Source organism: Oncorhynchus kisutch, unplaced genomic scaffold (assembly GCF_002021735.2).
Source record: "Oncorhynchus kisutch isolate 150728-3 unplaced genomic scaffold, Okis_V2 scaffold997, whole genome shotgun sequence".
Lineage (NCBI taxonomy): Eukaryota > Metazoa > Chordata > Actinopteri > Salmoniformes > Salmonidae > Oncorhynchus > Oncorhynchus kisutch.
Window position 1 is genome coordinate 1 of NW_022262942.1, and position 19,565 is coordinate 19,565.

The 19,565-nt window shown below is 42.3% G+C and overlaps 1 protein-coding gene across 2 annotated transcripts; it reads left to right on the forward strand.

The window, feature by feature from the left end:
* The first annotated feature begins 5,215 nt into the window (after positions 1–5,215).
* On the forward strand, positions 5,216–19,281 carry LOC116364083 (uroporphyrinogen-III synthase). 2 transcript variants are annotated; one of them, XM_031817352.1, is made up of 8 exons: positions 5,216–5,365; positions 9,356–9,452; positions 9,617–9,691; positions 14,826–14,900; positions 18,012–18,095; positions 18,199–18,284; positions 18,632–18,730; positions 18,845–19,281. In XM_031817352.1, the coding sequence occupies exons 1-8, from the start codon at positions 5,231–5,233 to the stop codon at positions 18,965–18,967; spliced, it is 774 nt and encodes a 257-aa protein (XP_031673212.1). In that variant the 5' UTR covers positions 5,216–5,230; the 3' UTR covers positions 18,968–19,281. The 2 variants fall into 2 exon arrangements, with proteins under 2 accessions (XP_031673212.1, XP_031673211.1); XM_031817351.1 differs by having other exon boundaries at positions 5,267–5,365; positions 9,335–9,452.
* The last annotated feature ends 284 nt before the right edge of the window (positions 19,282–19,565 follow it).

The window sequence follows — 19,565 nt, forward strand, 5'->3', positions numbered from 1 at the left end:
CCATCAGGTTTCTCTTCCAGAATGGTCCTGTATTTGGCTCCATCCATCTTCCATCAATTTAACCGCTGAAGAAAAGCAGGCCCAACCATGATGCTGCCACCACCATGTTGACAGTGGGATTGCGTGTTCAGGGTGATGAGCTGTGTTGCGTTTACGCCAAACATAACGTTTTGCATTGTTGCCAAAAAGTTCAATTTTGGTTTCATCTGACCAGAGCACCTTCTTCCACATGTTGGTGTGTCTCCCAGTGGCTTGTAGCAACTTTAAACAACACTTTTTATGGATATCTTTAAGAAATGGCTTTTCTTCTTGCCACTCTTCCATAAAGGACAGATTTGTGCAATATACGACTGATTGTTGTCCTATGGACAGAGTCTCCACCTCAGCTGTAGATCTCTGCAGTTCATCCAGAGTGATCATGGCCTCTTGGCTGCATCTCTGATCAGTCTTCTCCTTGTATGAGCTGAAAGTTTAGAGGGACGGCCAGGTCTTGGTAGATTTGCAGTAGTCTGATACTCCTTCCATTCAATATTATCGCTTGCACAGTGCTCCTTGGGATGTTTAAAGCTTGGGAAATCTTTTTGTCCAAATCCGGCTTTAAACTTCTTCACAACAGTATCTCGGACTGCCGGTGTGGTTCTTGTTCTTCATGATGCTCTCTGCGCTTTTAACGGACCTCTGAGACTATCACAGTGCAGGTGCATTTATACGGAGACTTGATTACACACAGGTGGATTGTATTTATCATCATTAGTCATTTAGGTCAACATTGGATCATTCAGAGATCCTCACTGAACTTCTGGAGAGAGTTTGCTGCACTGAAAGTAAAGGGGCTGAATAATTTGCACGCCCAGTTGCATGTCTGTTTTGATTTGTTAAAAAGTTTCAATATCCAATAAATGTCGTTCCACTTCATGATTGTGTCCCACTTGTTGTTGATTCTTCACAAAAAAATACAGTTTTATATCTTTATGTTTGAAGCCTGAAATGTGGCAAAAGGTCGCCAAGTTCAAGGGGGCCGAAATACTTTCGCATGGCACTGTATCTAATACAGTGGGGCAAAAAAGTATTTAGTCAGCCACCAATTGTACAGCCACCAAATGTATGTATGTATGTATGTATGTATGTAGGTATGTATGTATGTATGCATGCATGCATTTGTGAGCATTGCAGTGTGGTGGTTACGCAAAATGATGGGGAAAAGAGACCAGTTTTACTGGAGTAAATCGTTAGACTCGGTAGAGAAAGGAATGCCGTCGTGACTGAGGCAGAACAGGCGACAGAAATGGTTTTGCATAACACGCTCAATTACAATGGGCCAAAAAGTAGATGTCTCGATTCAGTGCATATTAATCTTCAAATAGTAGACATTAATGAGTGTGTCTCCGGACCCCTCCTGTCTCAGCCTCCACTACTTATGCTGCAGTAGTTTGTGTCAGAGGGGCTAGGGTCAGTTGTTATATCTGGAGTATTTCTCCTGTCTTATTCCGGTGTCCTGTGTGAATTTCAGTATGCTCTCTCTATTCTCTTTCTTTCTTTATCTCTCTGAGGACCTGAGCCCCAGGACCATGCCCCAGGACTACCTGACATGATGACTCCTTGTTGTCCACAGTCCACCTGGCCCATGCTGCTGCTCCAGTTTCAACTATTCTGCCTGCGGCTATGGAACCCTGACTTGTTTACTGTGATTACTATTATTTGACCATGCTGGTCATTTATGAACATTTTGAACTTCTTGGCCATGTTCTGTTATAATCTCACCTGGCACAGACAGAAGAGGACTGTCCACCCCTCATAGCCTGGTTCCTCTCTGGGTTTTGGCCTTTCTAGGGAGTTTTTCCTAGTCACCGTGCTTCTACACCTGCATTGCTTGCTGTTTGGGGTTTTAGGCTGGGTTTCTGTACAGCACTTTGATATATCAGCTGATGTAAGAAGGGCTATATAAATATATTTGATTTGTAAGCAAGTTGTGAATATCCAACGGAGATTGTCAATAGTATATACAGTAAATGTTGTGGTGATTAAAACAAAAGATTAAAGAGGGCTGTGACCTCCCTGTGAACAGAAGTTGTTTTGTCGTATTAAACCATTTTGTTTTTGCTGATTAAGATTTAGTATAGGGAAAACTAACTAAATGTTTATTTTAGGAAGGATTCAATGTTTCATAGGTGGTTTCCTTGGGAGAGCAGTTCGTGAAATTCTGCAGTTCTATTAAGTATAAAGGTGCCCAGATCAGGCCGTAAAAGGTGCTTCCAATTAAGCAAGTCCTGGCCATTTGTTTGCTTTTGCCCTACGTTTTACCACACCCACGTTATGAATATTTGTTTAGTGGGGTCAATACAGTGTCTGATTTAATACGTGGATTATTTTATTTGGTTTTAGTAGGATCTTCATGGGTTAGAAACGATGCACCTTAAATGGCACACAAATGAAATGTACTTAGTATCCATTGTCCAAATTTTGGTTACACAAATTCTCCTGACAAGAAATGTACTGAATAACTCAATGTAACCTGGTACACAGAATGTTGAAATGTCTTTAAATACACACACACGCTCCTAAAAGTCCCTCCATGTACCTGAGGGCTCCTTGTCAGGGTTGTCCTCCAGGGCATTGCTGCAGATGAGGTCTATGTCCACCAAGAAGTTCTTGCCGTCAGGTATTTATGGGTGTCGATCTTGGTCATGACCGTAGATAGATCCATAGGCTGAATAATTACCTCCAGGTAGTCTGACACCTGAGAGGGAGGGGAGGAAAAAAGTCAATTTAAACTGGTGCAATTCACTCCATTTAAATCAGAATCAGTTAAGAGGAATTGGTCCAGCAGTGTCATTCTCACTCTGTTCCAACTGATTGCGCAATCCACCGTCTCATCAGCCCAGCCAGGCAATTATAAAATTGATCTCCGCTATAAAAAGCATCTAGACATTATCTCACATTTATTTTAGACTAACATTCATTTTCAAATGTCTCTCTGACATTTGCAACATTATTTCAATATTTAAATTAGATCTCCAGCTGTCCCATAGTAATGAACGAGACGGGACGAGACAGACAGGCAGCGTTTCTCAGCCAGTCTAAATCATGCATCAGTTGGCATCATTTTTATGGATACATACTGTACGAACAGGCAAAACGAAAGGAAATGCAGCTAGTTTGCAGTCTTTCCCGCTTCAGTTTGAAGTGAGTTTGTTAGCTGTGTTGTTGGCTAGCTCCTCTGAACAACTGTGTCCTGATGAGAGAGCACATGTTCTACTCCAGGTGAAATCGTGGATCATTAGCTCATTGTTATGATGTGTCCAAATAAATGTCACTAGAAAACAGCTTAAACAAACGCAATACAGCTACTTTGCTGTTATTCTGTTTGCGCTTTTTGACGTGACTGTAAATTAGCCGTAGTCGGCTCGCTAGCAAGTGAAGGAATAGAACGTTGCCAACCAGTCTGGCAACGGAACATTTAGAACCAACAGAACAGATACAGAACAAAGACTGAACGACTGGGTCGGGTCCATAGATACAGAACGACTGGGTCGGGTCCATAGATACAGAACGACTGGGTCGGGTCCATAGATACAGAACGACTGGGTCGGGGTCCATAGATACAGAACGACTGGGTCGGGTCCATAGATACAGAACGACTGGTCGGGTCCATAGATACAGAACGACTGGGTCGGGTCCATAGATACAGAACGACTGGGTCGGGTCCATAGATACAGAACGACTGGGTCGGGTCCATAGATACAGAACGACTGGGTCGGGTCCATAGATACAGAACGACTGGGTCGGGTCCATAGATACAGAACGACTGGGTCGGGTCCATAGATACAGAACGACTGGGTCGGGTCCATAGATACAGAACGACTGGGTCGGGTCCATAGATACAGAACGACTGGGTCGGGTCCATAGATACAGAACGACTGGGTCGGGTCCATAGATACAGAACGACTGGGTCGGGTCCATAGATACAGAACGACTGGGTCGGGTCCATAGATACAGAACAAAAGACTGAACGACTGGGTCGGGGTCCATAGATACAGAACGACTGGGTCGGGTCCATAGATACAGAACGACTGGGTCGGGGCCATAGATACAGAAAGACTGGGTCGGGGCCATAGATACAGAACGACTGGGTCGGGGCCATAGATACAGAACGACTGGGTCGGGTCCATAGATACAGAACGACTGGGTCGGGTCCATAGATACAGAACGACTGGGTCGGGTCCATAGATACAGAACGACTGGGTCGGGTCCATAGATACAGAACGACTGGGTCTCGTCCATAGATACAGAACAAAAAGACTGAACGACTGGGTCGGGTCCATAGATACAGAACAAAAAGACTGAACGACTGGGTCGGGTCCATAGATACAGAACAAAAAGACTGAACGACTGGGTCGGGTCCATAGATACAGAACAAAAAGACTGAACGACTGGGTCGGGTCCATAGATACAGAACGAAAAGACTGAATGACTGGGTCGGGTCCATAGATACAGAACAAAAAGACTGAACGACTGGGTCTCGTCCATAGATACAGAACAAAAGACTGAACGACTGGGTCTCGTCCATAGATACAGAACAAAAAGACTGAACGACTGGGTCGGGTCCATAGATACAGAACGAAAAGACTGAATGACTGGGTCGGGTCCATAGATACAGAACAAAAAGACTGAACGACTGGGTCTCGTCCATAGATACAGAACAAAAAGACTGAACGACTGGGTCGGGTCCATAGATACAGAACGACTGGGTCGGGTCCATAGATACAGAACGAAAAGACTGAATGACTGGGTCGGGTCCATAGATACAGAACAAAAAGACTGAATGACTGGGTCGGGGCCATAGATACAGAACGACTGGGTCGGGTCCATAGATACAGAACAAAAAGACTGAACGACTGGGTCGGGTCTCTAGCAACCAAACCGATAGAACGAACGACCGACCAACCAGCTTGGGTAGCAACCCTAGATTTGTATCGGGACTATATCTTGTGGAAGGATGAAATATCATGAATGAATTCATCAAAATATATATTTTTAATGAAAATATGTGAATCATTATTTGAATGTGTTGATAACCCATTGTATAAAAGTGATAGTGCCCTCGAAGTCGGTGTTTTGGTGGATATATTGTAAACAATGTGCCAATAACAAACACCCGTCACAATATATCCTCGAAACACCGGCTTCTCTGGCATTATGACCTCAGTGTATAATGGGTGACTGTGTAACAATGAATTTTATTTTATTTTATTTACAGAACTCTCAACTTTTGTACTTACAGGAGCTGGCATCGCGTGGACACAAAGCAACCTTAATTCCTGTGTTGTCTTTTACATTTGTTTCCTTGAACACTTTGTCAGACAAGGTGAATACCATTTACATACATCAAAGTGTTGATTTTAAGATCTAAAGTTTGGTAACATTTTACTGGGACACCGAGCGTCATAAGCGTCAAAATATGTCATAATAATAATAGCTGACTTGTCTTAACCTGTCATAATATGGTTATAACACTTCAAGACACATATATTTTTAGACCAGTTGCATTACTTTATGGCTGGTTAGGACACTGACTAAACCTACCATGGTTAGTTACTTTATGGCTGGTTAGGACACTGACTAAACCTACCAAGGTTAGTTACTATATGGCTGGTTAGGACACTGACTAAACCTACCAGAGGTTAGTTTACTTTATGGCTGGTTAGGACACTGACTAAACCTACCAAGGTTAGTTACTTTATGGCTGGTTAGGACACTGACTAAACCTACCAAGGTTAGTTACTTTATGGCTGGTTAGGACACTAAACCTACCAAGGTTAGGTACTTTATGGCTGGTTAGGACACTGACTAAACCTACCAAGGTTAGTTACTTATGGCTGGTTAGGACACTGACTAAACCTACCAAGGTTAGTTACTTTATGGCTGGTTAGGACACTGACTAAACCTACCAAGGTTAGTTACTTTATGGCTGGTTAGGACACTGACTAAACCTACCAAGGTTAGGTACTTTATGGCTGGTTAGGACACTGACTAAACCTACCAAGGTTAGGTAATTTATGGCTGGTTAGGACACTGACTAAACCTACCCAAGGTTAGTTACTATATGGCTGGTTAGGACACTGACTAAACCTACCAAGGTTAGTTACTATATGGCTGGTTAGGACACTGACTAAACCTACCAAGGTTAGTTACTTTATGGCTGGTTAGGACACTGACTAAACCTACCATGGTTAGTTACTTTATGTCTGGTTAGGACACTGACTAAACCTACCAAGGTTAGTTACTATATGGCTGGTTAGGACACTGACTAAACCTACCAAGGTTAGTTACTTTATGGCTGGTTAGGACACTGACTAAACCTACCAAGGTTAGTTACTATATGGCTGGTTAGGACACTGACTAAACCTACCAAGGTTAGTTACTATATGGCTGGTTAGGACACTGACTAAACCTACCAAGGTTAGTTACTATATGGCTGGTTAGGACACTGACTAAACCTACCAAGGTTAGTTACTATATGGCTGGTTAGGACACTGACTAAACCTACCAAGGTTAGTTACTTTATGGCTGGTTAGGACACTGACTAAACCTACCAAGGTTAGTTACTTTATGGCTGGTTAGGACACTGACTAAACCTACCAAGGTTAGTTACTTTATGGCTGGTTATGACACTGACTAAACCTACCAAGGTTAGTTACTTTATGGCTGGTTAGGACACTGACTAAACCTACCAAGGTTAGGTACTTTATGGCTGGTTAGGACACTGACTAAACCTACCAAGGTTAGTTACTTTATGGCTGGTTAGGACACTGACTAAACCTACCAAGGTTAGTTACTTTATGGCTGGTTAGGACACTGACTAAACCTACCAAGGTTAGGTACTTTATGTCTGGTTAGGACACTGACTAAACCTACCAAGGTTAGGTACTTTATGGCTGGTTAGGACACTGACTAAACCTACCAAGGTTAGTTACTTTATGGCTGGTTAGGACACTGACTAAACCTACCAAGGTTAGGTACTTTATGGTTGGTTATGACACTGACTAAACCTACCAAGGTTAGTTACTTTATGGCTGGTTAGGACACTGACTAAACCTACCATGGTTAGTTACTTTATGGCTGGTTAGGACACTGACTAAACCTACCAAGGTTAGGTACTTTATGGCTGGTTAGGACACTGACTAAACCTACCAAGGTTAGTTACTTTATGGCTGGTTAGGACACTGACTAAACCTACCAAGGTTAGTTACTTTATGGCTGGTTAGGACACTGACTAAACCTACCAAGGTTAGTTACTTTATGGCTGGTTAGGACACTGACTAAACCTACCAAGGTTAGTGACTTTATGGCTGGTTAGGCCACTGACCAAACCTACCACACAAGGTAGAACATTTAATTCCACCATAGCCTACTGGTCAACAGAATGTTTATGTTATATAATAGTTTCTGAAATTGACTATATTAAATTATCTTTATAAATGCACGCAAAATTCATGTCAGACATGCGCCTACCCATAATGCTCTATTGTTGATGACTGGGATGAATGCAGTAGCAGATTTCAGGAGTAGGACAAGACACCTTTTTGACTGATTGACGTAAGAGCGTGTACGTGATAGGCTTGGCTTTACTGGCTAGTAGGACAGTGTCATATAGTGTATTATCTTAGTCCAAGTAAAGTGACACAGGATGGTCATAACGCCTCGTGACAGTGTCATATAGTTTATGTCCTACAAGTTATTTTAAATATGATGGGGGGGGAAACACGACTGTAAAGAATTAATTATTACAACAACAAAGAAGCACACTTTCAAAACGAAAGGAAACTTCTTGTCAGGGAAAAACACATTTGAATAAATGTGGGTGTTGACACTCTTATGTCATAACCAGCCATAAAATACCGCAATATATTTAACAACAATATATATATATATATAAGGGTCATGACAGTGTTATGACCATGTTATGTCAGCTGTTATGACATATTATGACCATGTTATGTCAGCTGTTATGACATATTATGACCATGTTATGTCAGCTGTTATGACATATTATGACCATGTTATGTCAGCTGTTATGACATATTATGACCATGTTATGTCAGCTGTTATGACATATTATGACCATGTTATGTCAGCTGTTATGACATGTTATGACCATGTTATGTCAGCTGTTATGACATGTTATGACCATGTTATGTCAGCTGTTATGACATGTTATGACCATGTTATGTCAGCTGTTATGACATGTTATGACATGGTTATTACGGGTTTAAAGTGTTACTGAACGTTGAACTGTTTGGTTTCTGTTAGTAGTCGTTATACAGCTGTTGTCTCTACTACTACAGCTGTTGTCTCTACTACTACAGCTGTTGTCTCTACTACTACAGCTGTTGTCTCTACTACTACTACAGCTGTTGTCTCTACTACTACTACAGCTGTTGTCTCTACTACTACTACAGCTGTTGTCTCTACTACTACAGCTGTTGTCTCTACTACTACAGCTGTTGTCTCTACTACTACAGCTGTTGTCTCTACTACTACAGCTGTTGTCCTCTACTACTACTACAGCTGTTGTCTCTACTACTACTACAGCTGTTGTCTCTACTACTACTACAGCTGTTGTCTCTACTACTACAGCTGTTGTCTCTACTACTACTACAGCTGTTGTCTCTACTACTACAGCTGTTGTCCTCTACTACTACTACAGCTGTTGTCTCTACTACTACTACAGCTGTTGTCTCTACTACTACTACAGCTGTTGTCTCTACTACTACAGCTGTTGTCTCTACTACTACTACAGCTGTTGTCTCTACTACTACAGCTGTTGTCTCTACTACTACTACAGCTGTTGTCTCTACTACTACTACAGCTGTTGTCTCTACTACTACTACAGCTGTTGTCTCTACTACTACAGCTGTTGTCTCTACTACTACAGCTGTTGTCTCTACTACTACTACAGCTGTTGTCTCTACTACTACAGCTGTTGTCTCTACTACTACAGCTGTTGTCTCTACTACTACAGCTGTTGTCTCTACTACTACAGCTGTTGTCTCTACTACTACAGCTGTTGTCTCTACTACTACTACAGCTGTTGTCTCTACTACTACAGCTGTTGTCTCTACTACTACAGCTGTTGTCTCTACTACTACAGCTGTTGTCTCTACTACTACTACAGCTGTTGTCTCTACTACTACTACAGCTGTTGTCTCTACTACTACTACAGCTGTTGTCTCTACTACTACAGCTGTTGTCTCTACTACTACTACAGCTGTTGTCTCTACTACTACAGCTGTTGTCTCTACTACTACTACAGCTGTTGTCTCTACTACTACAGCTGTTGTCTCTACTACTACAGCTGTTCCAGCCAGAACGACATGGCGGGCTGATTTTTACCAGCCCGAGGGCGGTGGAGGCAGTCAAAATGTGTCTTGAAGATGATGAAAGAACGGAACGTGAGTAAGATGTCGTGTGAGGTTTTAAACTATGTCCTGTAATGTCATTGTTAGGAAAGGATAGGCCTCTTGTGCCTTAGTCTCGTGTGTTTTCAGACGGACAAAGTCAACACGCGTTAGTGAATGTAAAGCTACTCGTTTTAATTTCTGTTTTCTATTTATAGAGTGGAACATGGACATAAAAGACAAATGGAATGCCAAGTCCATCTATGTTGTTGGGAAGGCTACTGCAGCGCTAGGTGAGGAATTGATCACGAAACATTGTGTAAACTTACAGGCATTAAACACTTCTATTCAGCATGGAGTTCTTTGTAGTTTTACAACACCTTCGTGTCTCTAAAGTGATTGTCTCTCTTTTGTTTCACTGAGAGGATCTGGTCATATGGGATATATATATACTGTAAACTCAGTGGCCAGTTTATTAGGTACACCCATCTAGTACTGGGTAGGACACCCCTTTGCCTCCAGAACAGGCTGAATTCTCTGGGGAATGGAAACCGTTGCTCAATTGGTATAAAGGGACGTAATGTGTGCCAGGAAAACATTCCCCACACCAGTACACCCCCGCCACCAGCCTGTACCGTTGACACCAGGCAGGATGGGGGCCATGGACTCATGCTGCTTACACCAAATCATGACTCCACTCCTCATTGGTCCAGTGTTGGTGATGGCGCGCCCACTGGAGCCACTTCTTCTTGTTTCTAGCTGATAGATGTGGATCCCGGTGTGATCATCTGTAGGGCTGTGCCGGGCCTGTTATTGTCATGCGAAAGACTGCCGGTCTCCCGGTAATTGACCGTTAATTAACATAAACACATTTCTTCATATCCAGGCCTCCGTCATTCAAGACACTGATACGTGCCTTTAGACCTTCAACATTTAAACAAATCTAATACATATATTTAATATAACACCATCACAACAAATCCATTATTTATATCTGTCAGGTCTAACGAAACATTATGATATGAAGAACATGTATTTCAGAAGAGTCGGCCAACTCTTTAGTTAGTTATCTGACGATGCTCCATGTCACAGGCTGTAGGCATGTTCATTTAGCTGACAAGATGTGATAGTAAAGAAGAATATAATTTAACTTCGCCGAATAAAATAGAAAGGATATTTTTCCCATTATGGAGCGAGTGGGGGGCGTATGACGTGGCTATATTGAGGAGGAAAAATGTATCATTTGAAAAAAAGGACCTTTATGGTAGATTTAGTTGTGAATGATTATAAACCTTTAGAATGTCCCAGAAATCTAAACCTGTATGGGCTTTATGATGTCACTATAGGCTGTTGATGATTTGAGGAAGTAGAAAAAAAACCTTGCGCTCTGTTCCTTGCATCAGGCTGTACAGCTGCTCTCTCAAGTGATCATACTGTTCTCAATTGAATCTTGTCTTTACTAATATGCTAAATGATTTTAAAAATCCATTAGCATTGAAGTCAGTGTGGTTAGAGGGACAGGAGAGCCCTGAGTTCCAGGCCATTAGGACCTGATGGACGAACAGTAGAGCCCTGAGTTCCAGGCCATTAGGACCTGATGGAGGAACAGTAGAGCCCTGAGTTCCAGGCCATTAGGACCTGATGGAGGGACAGTAGAGCCCTGAGTTCCAGGCCATTAGGACCTGATGGAGGGACAGTAGAGCCCTGAGTTCCAGGCCATTAGGACCTTGATGGAGGGACAGTAGAGCCCTGAGCTCCAGGCCTTTAGGACCTTGATGGAGGGACAGTAGAGCCCTGAGTTCCAGGCCATTAGGACCTGATGGAGGAACAGTAGAGCCCTGAGTTCCAGGCCATTAGGACCTGATGGAGGGACAGTAGAGCCCTGAGTTCCAGGCCATTAGGACCTGATGGAGGGACAGTAGAGCCCTGAGTTCCAGGCCATTAGGACCTTGATGGAGGGACAGTAGAGCCCTGAGCTCCAGGCCTTTAGGACCTTGATGGAGGGACAGTAGAGCCCTGAGTTCCAGGCCGTTAGGACCTTGATGGTCTGTTAGCAGGTTGGGTACTACTAAAGCGTGTCCATCAACGGGTCACGTGGAAATTTACTGCGGTCATGACTCATGACTACCAGTGTGGCAGTAATAAGGTCAACAGCCCAAGTCATCTGCTGCAATAGCTCATCTGTGACTAGGGCAGAGAGTTGCAGGTTCCGAGATGCCGTTCTGTTGAACTGCGCCGTTATTCGCCTGTTTGAGGCCCACCTGTTAGCATGCAACGTTCTGGCCATTCTCTTCCCGAAACTCTGTTTTGAGCTGTTTTCACCCACAGGGCTGCCGCTGACTGGATGTTGTTTGTTTGTTTGTTTGTTGCACCGTTGTTGTTAAACCCGTAGTCACGGCAGTGCGTGAAATGCCCAGGAGGGCGACCGTTTCTGAGATACCGGAACCGGCGCATCTGTCACCAACGACCATTACACGCTCAAAGACTTTTAGGCAACTTGTTTTTCCCACTCTAACGTTCAATCGAACAGTAACTGAAAATCAAAGTATGAGTTGCTCTCTCAGTGGGTCGATCCGTTGTTGATGTTTGCGTGTCATTTTTGTTTGTGTTTATCCACTCTGGTTGCTGATGTTTGTCGAGTTTCGGGTGTGTTTTACTAGCTATCAGGTCTTAATGTTTGTCTTTTTGAATGTCTGCCTGCCTTCATATAGCCAAGCCACGACCACGCGACTCACTGTCTATAGGAGAGAGCCATTTTTTTTGTGAACGGGATGGGGTACCTAATAAACTGGCAACTGAGTGTAATAAAAAAAAAATCAAGTTGTAAATACCACAAGAGTGGGCCTTTAATGAGATGGTACGATATATAGTATGTGTGGCAGGCACCTGGCTGTCACAGTAATGTGTCAACCATGTTTACCACTAGCCATCAGTCAGCTGGAAATTACTTCCCCACAAGTGACAGTTTACTGACGTCTTGCTGCCTGTCTTTTATTGAGGGCAGGTGGCAGGTGCAACACTCTCTCGGTATCTGTACCTGTCCGTTTACCTCTGATTTATTGGGAAGGAACTACAGGGTTGTTCTGTTAGCTGAAACGTTAAAGTTTGACTCTATTGAACTGCTATCTGCACCAAAACACTTTATAAGAATGTTTAGGGTGGCGACTACTGTATTAATCCCCTAAACTACTACTGTATTAATACCCTAAACTACTACTGTATTAATGCCCTAAATTACTACTGTATTAATGCCCTAAACTACTACTGTATTAATGCCCTAAACTACTACTGTATTAATGCCCTAAATTACTACTGTATTAATGCCCTAAACTACTACTGTATTAATGCCCTAAATTACTACTGTATTAATGCCCTAAACTACTACTGTATTAATGCCCTAAACTACTACTGTATTAATGCCCTAAACTACTACTGTATTAATGCCCTAAACTACTACTGTATTAATACCCTAAACTACTACTGTATTAATACCCTAAACTACTACTGTATTAATACCCTAAACTACTACTGTATTAATACCCTAAACTACTACTGTATTAATGCCCTAAACTACTACTGTATTAATGCCCTAAACTACTACTGTATTAATGCCCTAAACTACTACTGTATTAATGCCCTAAACTACTACTGTATTAATGCCCTAAACTACTACTGTATTAATGCCCTAAACTACTACTGTATTAATACCCTAAACTACTACTGTATTAATGCCCTAAACTACTACTGTATTAATACCATAAACTACTACTGTATTAATACCCTAAACTACTACTGTATTAATACCCTAAACTACTACTGTATTAATGCCCTAAACTACTACTGTATTAATGCCCTAAACTACTACTGTATTAATACCCTAAACTACTACTGTATTAATACCCTAAACTACTACTGTATTAATACCCTAAACTACTACTGTATTAATGCCCTAAACTACTACTGTATTAATGCCCTAAACTACTACTGTATTAATGTCATAAACTACTACTGTATTAATGCCCTAAACTACTACTGTATTAATGCCCTAAACTACTACTGTATTAATGCCCTAAACTACTACTGTATTAATACCCTAAACTACTACTGTATTAATACCCTAAACTACTACTGTATTAATACCCTAAACTACTACTGTATTAATACCCTACACTGCTACTGTGTTAATACCCTAAACTACTACTGTATTAATACCCTAAACTACTACTGTATTAATACCCTAAACTACTACTGTATTAATACCCTAAACTACTACTGTATTAATACCCTAAACTACTACTGTATTAATACCCTAAACTACTACTGTATTAATGTCATAAACTACTACTGTATTAATACCATAAACTACTACTGTATTAATACCCTAAACGACTACTGTATTAATACCCTAAACTACTAATGTATTAATATCATAAACCACTACTGTATTAATATCATAAACTACTACTGTATTAATACCATAAACTACTACTGTATTAATACCATAAACTACTACTGTATTAATACCATAAACTACTAATGTATTAATACCACAAACTACTACTGTATTAATACCATAAACTACTACTGTATTAATACCACAAACTACTACTGTATTAATACCACAAACTACTACTGTATTAATACCATAAACTACTACTGCTGCCTGTGACTGGAACGAATTGCAAAAATCGCTGAAGTTGGAGACTTTTATCTCCCTCACCAACTTCAAACATCAGCTATCTGAGCGGCTAACCGATCGCTGCAGCTGTACATAGTCTATTGGTAAATAGCCCACCCTTTCTCACCTACCTCATCCCCATACTGTTTTTATTTATTTACTTTTCTGCTCTTTTGCACACCAATATCTCTACCTGTACATGACCATCTGATCATTCATCACTCCAGTGTTAATCTGCAAAATTGTAATTATTTGCCTACCTCCTCATGCCTTTTGCACACATTGTATATAGACTCCCCCTTTGGTTTCTACTGTGTTATTGACTTGTTAATTGTTTACTCCATGTGTAACTCTTTGTTGTCTGCTCACACTGCTATGCTTTATCTTGGCCAGGTCGCAGTTGTAAATGAGAACTTGTTCTCAACTAGCCTACCTGGTTAAATAAAGGTGAAATAAAATAAATAAAATAAAATACTGTATTAATGCCATAAACTACTACTGTATTAATGTCATAAACTACTACTGTATTAATACCCTAAACTACTACTGTATTAATACCATAAACTACTACTGTATTAATACCCTAAACTACTACTGTATTAATACCCTAAACTACTACTGTATTAATGTCGTAAACTACTACTGTATTAATACCATAAACTACTACTGTATTAATGTCATTAGATGAAAAGTAGGTTTCTGTTTGGTATTATATTTCAGTAATCAGTTTGTCTGTATTTCTTCCGCAGTGGAAAACCTAGGTCTGGTCCCCCTGGGAGAGGACACTGGGACTGCAGACGTTCTCTCGCGCCTCATCCTTGAACGTACGACAATCATTTACCTTTTTAAACGCAACATGTAAAGTGTTCGTCCTAGTTGAAATAAAAGATCCTAGGCATTTTCCAAAATGCACAAAAAAAGCTGATTTCTCTCAAATGTTGTGCACACATTTGTTTACATCCCTGTTCGTGAAGATTTCTACGTTGCCACGATAACCCAGTTTTGTCACACGGCACAATACCACAGATGTCTAAAGTTTTGAGGGAGAGTACAATTGGCATACTGACTGCAGGAATGTCCACCAGAGCTGTTGCCAGATAATTGAATGTTAATTTCTCTACCATAAGCCGCCTCCAGTGTTGTTTTAGATAATTTGGTGTAACAGTATAACTTTAGACCGTCCCCTCGCCCATACCCGGGCGCGAACCAGGGTCCCTCTGCACACATCAACAACAGTCACCCACGAAGCATCGTTACCCATCACTCCACAAAAGCCGCGGCCCTTGCAGAGCAAAGGGGGACCACTACTTCAAGGTCTCAGAACAAGTGACGTCACTGATTGAAACGCTATTTAGCGCGCACCGCTAACTAAGCTAGCCGTTTCACATCCGTTACATTGGCAGTACATCCAACCGGCCTCACAAGCTCATCTGCATGCTCGTTGTCCTCACCAGGGTCTTGACCTAACTGCAGTTTGGCGTCGTAATCGACTTCAGTGGGAAAATGATCACATTCGATGGCCACTGGCACTCCGGAGAAGTGTTCTCTTCACAGATGAATCCCTGGTTTCAACTGTACCGGGCAGATGGCAGACAGCGTTGTGTGAGCGAGCAGTTTGCTGATGTCAACGTTGTGATCAGAGTGCCCCATGGTGGCGTTGGGGTGACGGTATGGGCAGGCATAAGCTACGGACAACGAATACAATTGCATTTTATCTATTGCAATTTGAATTCACAGAGATACTGTGACGAGATCCTGAGGCCCATTGTTGTGCCATTCGTCCGCCACCATCATCTCATGTTTCAGCATGATGGTGCACGGTCTCATGTCGCAAGGATCTGCACACAATTCCTGGAAGCTGAAAATGTCCCAGTTCTTCCATGGCCTGCACACTCACCAGACATGACACCTATTGAGCATGTTTGGGATGCTCTGGATCGTTGTGTACGACGCCGTGGTTCCAGTTCCCACAAATATCCAGCAACTTCACACAGCCATTGAAGAGGAGTGGGACAACATTCCACAGCCATTGAAGAGGAGTGGGACAACATTCCACAGCCATTGAAGAGGAGTGAGACAACATTCCACAGCCATTGAAGAGGAGTGAGACAACATTCCACAGCCATTGAAGAGGAGGGGGACGACAACATTCCACAGCCATTGAAGAGGAGTGGGACAACATTCCACAGCCATTGAAGAGGAGTGGGACGACAACATTCCGCAGCCATTGAAGAGGAGAGGGACAACATTCCACAGCCATTGAAGAGGAGTGGGACAACATTCCACAGCCATTGAAGAGGAGAGAGACAACATTCCACAGCCATTGAAGAGGAGAGGGACAACATTCCACAGTCATTGAAGAGGAGAGGGACAACATTCCACAGCCATTGAAGAGGAGAGGGACAACATTCCACAGCCATTGAAGAGGAGTGGGACAACATTCCACAGCCATTGAAGAGGAGAGGGACAACATTCCACAGCCATTGAAGAGGAGAGGGACAACAACATTCCACAGCCATTGAAGAGGAGAGGGACAACATTCCACAGCCATTGAAGAGGAGTGGGACAACATTCCACAGCCATTGAAGAGGAGTGGGACGACAACATTCCACAGCCATTGAAGAGGAGAGAGACAACAACATTCCACAGCCATTGAAGAGGAGGGGGACGACAACATTCCACAGCCATTGAAGAGGAGTGGGACAACATTCCACAGCCATTGAAGAGGAGTGGGACGACAACATTCCGCAGCCATTGAAGAGGAGAGGGACAACATTCCACAGCCATTGAAGAGGAGTGGGACAACAACATTCCACAGCCATTGAAGAGGAGTGGGACAACATTCCACAGCCATTGAAGAGGAGTGGGACAACATTCCACAGCCATTGAAGAGGAGAGAGACAACAACATTCCACAGCCATTGAAGAGGAGTGGGACAACATTCCACAGCCATTGAAGAGGAGTGGGACAACATTCCACAGCCATTGAAGAGGAGTGGGACAACATTCCACAGCCATTGAAGAGGAGAGGGACAACATTCCAGTCATTGAAGAGGAGAGGGACAACATTCCACAGCCATTGAAGAGGAGAGGGACAACATTCCACAGCCATTGAAGAGGAGTGGGACAACATTCCACAGCCATTGAAGAGGAGAGGGACAACATTCCACAGCCATTGAAGAGGAGAGGGACAACAACATTCCACAGCCATTGAAGAGGAGAGGGACAACATTCCACAGCCATTGAAGAGGAGTGGGACAACATTCCACAGCCATTGAAGAGGAGTGGGACAACATTCCACAGTCATTGAAGAGGAGTGGGACAACATTCCACAGCCATTGAAGAGGACTGGGACAACATTCCACAGCCATTGAAGAGGAGAGGGACAACATTCCACAGCCATTGAAGAGGAGAGAGACAACAACATTCCACAGCCATTGAAGAGGAGTGGGACAACATTCCACAGCCATTGAAGAGGAGTGGGACAACATTCCACAGCCATTGAAGAGGAGAGGGACAACATTCCACAGTCATTGAAGAGGAGAGGGACAACATTCCACAGCCATTGAAGAGGAGAGGGACAACATTCCACAGCCATTGAAGAGGAGTGGGACAACAACATTCCACAGGCCACAATCAACAGCCTGATCAACTCTATGTGAAGGAGATGTGTCACGCTGCATGAGGCAAATGGCCGTCACACCAGATACTGACTGGTTTTCTGATCCACACTCCTACCTTCTTTTTTTTTAAAGATATCTGTGACCAACAGATGCATATCTGTATTCCCAGTCATGTGGAAATCCATAAATTCATTTATTTCATATTGACTGTTTTCGTTATATGAACTGTGACTCAGCAAAATCTTTGAAAATGTTGCATATTGTGTTTTTATATTGAGCTAGCTAACTAGACCTACATTCTGGCTTGATATAGGAGAGGATGCCAATATATTACCACTTCTCTTCCCCTGCGGTTCCATTAAAAGAGAGGTTTTACCTTCTACTTTGAGGGAAAACGGTAAGTTCCCTTTATTATAACTCCTATTTTTTATTAGTGTACTATTTACTAGGTAGTATCTAATACCATTAGGTGACATTCGTTTCACGTTTTTGTTTTTAAGGAGTTCCTCTAGACACACTGATGGTTTATCAGACAGCTCAACATCCAGACCTGGAGAAGAACCTGAAGAACCATTTTACACAGCAGGTACAGGAAGCATCAACTAAGTCCCGGACTTTCCCCTCAAAACACACTATCCCATATATCCACGTTGTTTATTTTATTTATTTTACCTTTATTTAACTAGGCAAGTCAGTTAAGAACAAATTCTTATTTTCAATGACGGCCTAGGAACAGTAACTGCCTGTTCAGGGGGCAGAACGACAGATTTGTACCTTGTCAGCTCGGGGGTTTGAACTTGCAACCTTCCGGTTTCTAGTCCAACGCTCTAACCACTAGACCACCCTGCCGCCCCATCACCCGTTGTGATGTTGTTATCGTTCAGAAACATTTTATACACTAATCGTCATGGTTTGGGCTCCGCCCACACGCAGGGTGTTCCAGACAGCATTGCCTTCTTCAGCCCGTCGGGAGTCAGGTTCTGTTTGGAAACGGTGAGGAGACTGTCAGGTGAACAACTTGTGGAGATAAAGGTGAGAACGCTTTTTCGATGTAACTTTTAAGTGACTGTGGATATCTTCATTGAGCTTGTGATGCTGTTATACTGCCAATACAATTGAACTTTAAAATGTTGTTTGGTCTTCCAGTTTGCAGCCATAGGACCCACCACAGCAGAGGCCATGACGGCCGAGGGGCTCTCGGTCAGCTGCTCAGCAGATAAACCTACAGCTGAGCACCTAGCCACAGGGATAGCAAAGGCTCTACAGTGACAGACTTGACGAGACGGACCGCAAACCAACCCGAAAAACTTGATCCGTCCCTCATCACGCCATCACGTTCTCATTCAGCCTCTGTGAAAAAGGATTGTGGTATTGCATTCTTTGTGATTGATTTATCCCTGTGAAGTATTTGCTATTATTTGTGGGGTTTATGTCCTATTTTGATCTCGGATAACCATCTGTATATTTATTATATTGTCATGTGTTGTTGTGCACCGCAGAGATATTGTAATGCTTTCTGCCTATTTGTTGACACTGAATGTATCAAATCATGCTCTTATAAACTTGTGAATACACTGAGCTGATAGAAGTATTGTTTTTATGGTAAAAACATTGAGACAATTATTTTATTGGCAGGTAGCCTAGTGGTTAGTGTCGAATCCCCGAGCTGACAAGGTAAAAATATGTCCTTCTGCCCCTGAACAAGGCAGTTAACTCCACTGTTCCCAGGTAGGCCTTCATTGTATATAAGAATTTCTTCTGACTTGCCTAGTTAAATAAAGGTTAAATAAAAAAAAGATTGAAAAAAATATATATATATATTTAAAAAATGAGCATACTTTGAGAATTGAAAAGGATTAATTTAATT